Source organism: Hylaeus anthracinus, unplaced genomic scaffold (genome assembly GCF_026225885.1).
Source record: "Hylaeus anthracinus isolate JK02 unplaced genomic scaffold, UHH_iyHylAnth1.0_haploid 11151, whole genome shotgun sequence".
NCBI classification, from domain to species: domain Eukaryota; kingdom Metazoa; phylum Arthropoda; class Insecta; order Hymenoptera; family Colletidae; genus Hylaeus; species Hylaeus anthracinus.
In genome coordinates this window covers 1-3,101 of record NW_026533741.1, presented here as the reverse complement: position 1 = coordinate 3,101, position 3,101 = coordinate 1, and the positions used below count along the sequence as shown (strand labels likewise).

Here is a 3,101-nt window from a genome sequence, read left to right as displayed (position 1 = left end):
ATGATGATGATGATGATGATGATAGGGTCAATCAACTATTTGATGTTTGATATTATTAGTGAATATTCATTATTAGTGTTGCCACGCGATATAGTCTATTTTTTAATTACCGTTAACTTACAAGAAATTTGAAGTAACACTGTAGAGAATATTTTCGGAAATATTGAAAATTAATTGCATAATCAAAATTTGCTCGCGTTCGTTATTCTCAGTTTCACGATGAGTAAAAAGCTTGAACTAAAAGAGTATGCAAATGCAATTCGATGCTTCGCATTGATAGGAAATCTTTGAGTAGAGTCGATATTACGCATTTTCGTTATTTTTTCTTTTATCGAAATAACTTGTATTTGATTACAAAATATGTTTCTGTCAACTAAGAAAAAATTCAAATTACGTTGACATATTTTCATTAAATAAAGTCATTTGTTTTGCTTAAATTATTATAAAATAGTTCTTTCAATCTTGTAAGATTTTCTCTTGGCAGTGGGATATTTTGGTAATTATTAATTTACCTATGTTTTTACTAAAATATGTTCTTTTCAGCTGTTAATCCATTGAACAAGTTTATGTTACAGAGTAAATAAAAAGTTTCCCAATATTCCTCTACAACATTCATCTACAAGAGGAATGATAAAAATTAGTACAATATAGAATTTCGTGTGTCTGAAAAACTAATCATAAAATCTGTTTAGTATGTTTCAGTTTATGCTGCAGAAATTCTTCCTAGGATCATCGAGTACAACAAAAAATGTAGTACTACATTAATATTACGTATGTAGATTATTGCATGAAAGCATTGTACAGTGCTCGCTTTTTCGCTTCTTGCATTTTTCTGTAGCTTGTTCCTTGTATGAGTGGCTTATTGGTTGCATGTATAATTTTTTTTTTAATTTGGGGTAACACACCCCCGGCCGGGGCGGGCCACACAACACACACACTCACACAACATTTAGATTAAGGATAAAGGTGGCTAGGATGTGGTTTTGTCTTGGCCACCCAATTTTTTTTGGGTCTCTATATGCAGCAACCTCCACGTGGTGAGACCTGGGCCCTCTATATTATTTAAGTATGTAATTGACAACTGCACATCGCCGGTAAGGCCAGATGGCATTATCAATTGCATACTATTTAATATGAGCTAATGGCTGCAATCTTTCTCGTTTACAAGTGAATGAAAGTATGAGAACTTAGAATCAGTCTAAAGTATATATAATAATACATAATGAGGAAGTTTTTATACAAATAGTTTACACTATTTATATAAATAATATGTCCATAAAAATTAAAACTAAATGGTCGTACCCAAAAATGTTGTAAAAATAGTTGTTACGATTTCTGTCAGATGGCGTTACTGATACAATATTCTTTGCTTTATAGCACTGCAATACATTAGTTAATATATCAAATGTATCATTTTTATCATAGACATATGTAACAAATGATTCTACATCTTCAGATTCGAAGATGGGGAATCATTCTTGTTACAACTTTGTTACTGTACTCGACTGTAGTTGTACTTTATTTATGTATAAGATGCGTCATGTACCTGCATGTACCCCAACGTGGTAACTCATCATTCAGTGTCAATTGGAATGATGCTCGACTAATGCATTAAAATCAGATAATTTGGACCGCAAAATTAATTAAAATTTTAGTTTAACTATATTTTCACTGATATCAAACCTGTGTAGTAGTTGTCACTGTACGTACCAAAACATGTATATACTAAAAATGTAATACGTGATGCGACGCGTGCCGCAATACACGTGGTAATCTCTTTCATCTCACTGTATAGAACTACCCGCAGAAAAACATTTTTCTGTATAATTATTAATAACAGTGATATTTTTTTAGATGAACATTTTACTAAGAAATTATTATTATTAAACATTTGGATCTAAAGAAAACATTACAATTACAATGGAACCAGACGAGGTTATAATAGAAAAAGTAATAGGAAATGTTATTTTAAATGATGAAGCTGATAAAGAAATAGTCAAAGAAAATATCGATGTGCCAAGTGTTATTAAAAATGCATCAACTGCATCTGAGAAATGTATAAAAACTAATGTTTTCGAATCAATCTGTACTACAAACGATAATGAAATAATTTTAATTGACAAAAATACAAATATGCAGCAACAAGAATCGTTTACAAGTATAAATAACAATAAAGCATCAATCAGCAACGATAGTAACAAACAGGCCATGACTAAAGATTCCATTGAAAACTTGGAACAAAAGGATGACGATATTCGTATTGTGCATGAGAACACTGTGGCATTGTCAGCTGAGTGTAAGTATATAAAATATTTATTTCATAAATGATATTATGGACAAATAGAAATTATTTAATTTCATTAATTGATTTTAACAGCAAGCAACAAACTATGTTCTCTCTCTAATATTGCTTTAGAGTACGGAGATTCTGATTCAGAGACAGAAAGTAATCCTGACATTGATAAACACGAGGATGGTGAAATTGATATGTTAAAAGAGATACAGATGCAATCTTATAGATTGATTAGCAGTTCATCAAGTGAAGAGAGCGACAGCGAAGACGATTCGACTAGTACTGACAGTGATTCTTCATTAAATGATAAATCAAGTGAATCGGATAGCAATGATAATACAAATAAGTATGTCATTTATATTATTGAATTTTTATCTCTATTAATTTATTTGTTTCGAGATCTAGACTATAATATAAGATATCGACAATAACTTTTCGTATATTTTCAGAAAAAGTAAAGAAAATAACACAAAGGGACGAAAACATCATGAAATGAAAAGCGAATTGGATGAGTTGCCACCTATCGAAGATTTAAAAATTAGCGTACCGGAAGTACTATGCGATCCGTTAGGCGAGGTTTGTGTCAATTTTGAACAAATGGTATATTATTTGTAAACATATTTTGTATTCGTCAAATTTTAGATTGCATGGATGGTTGAACAATTAGTAGTTGTGCGACCAAAGTCTGGTAAACCAACATTGAATTTAGATACAGTTTTATTTGTCGAAAAAGGCCAAAGAGCATTAGGTAAAATATTCGATGTATTCGGCCAAGTAAGCGAACCACATTATTGCGTAAGATTCAATA

General features: G+C 30.9%; 1 protein-coding gene across 1 annotated transcript; it reads left to right on the top strand.

Moving 5' to 3' along the window:
- Window positions 1-1,503: 1,503 nt before the first annotated feature.
- On the top strand, window positions 1,504-3,097 carry LOC128896521 (H/ACA ribonucleoprotein complex non-core subunit NAF1; the record flags this gene model as incomplete). The annotated part of the gene is made up of 5 exons (XM_054159890.1): window positions 1,504-1,766; window positions 1,855-2,296; window positions 2,378-2,639; window positions 2,743-2,869; window positions 2,936-3,097. Coding segments are annotated over exons 2-5 (927 nt in total), but the record flags the coding sequence as incomplete, so codon positions are not given.
- Between the last annotated feature and the right edge of the window lie 4 nt (window positions 3,098-3,101).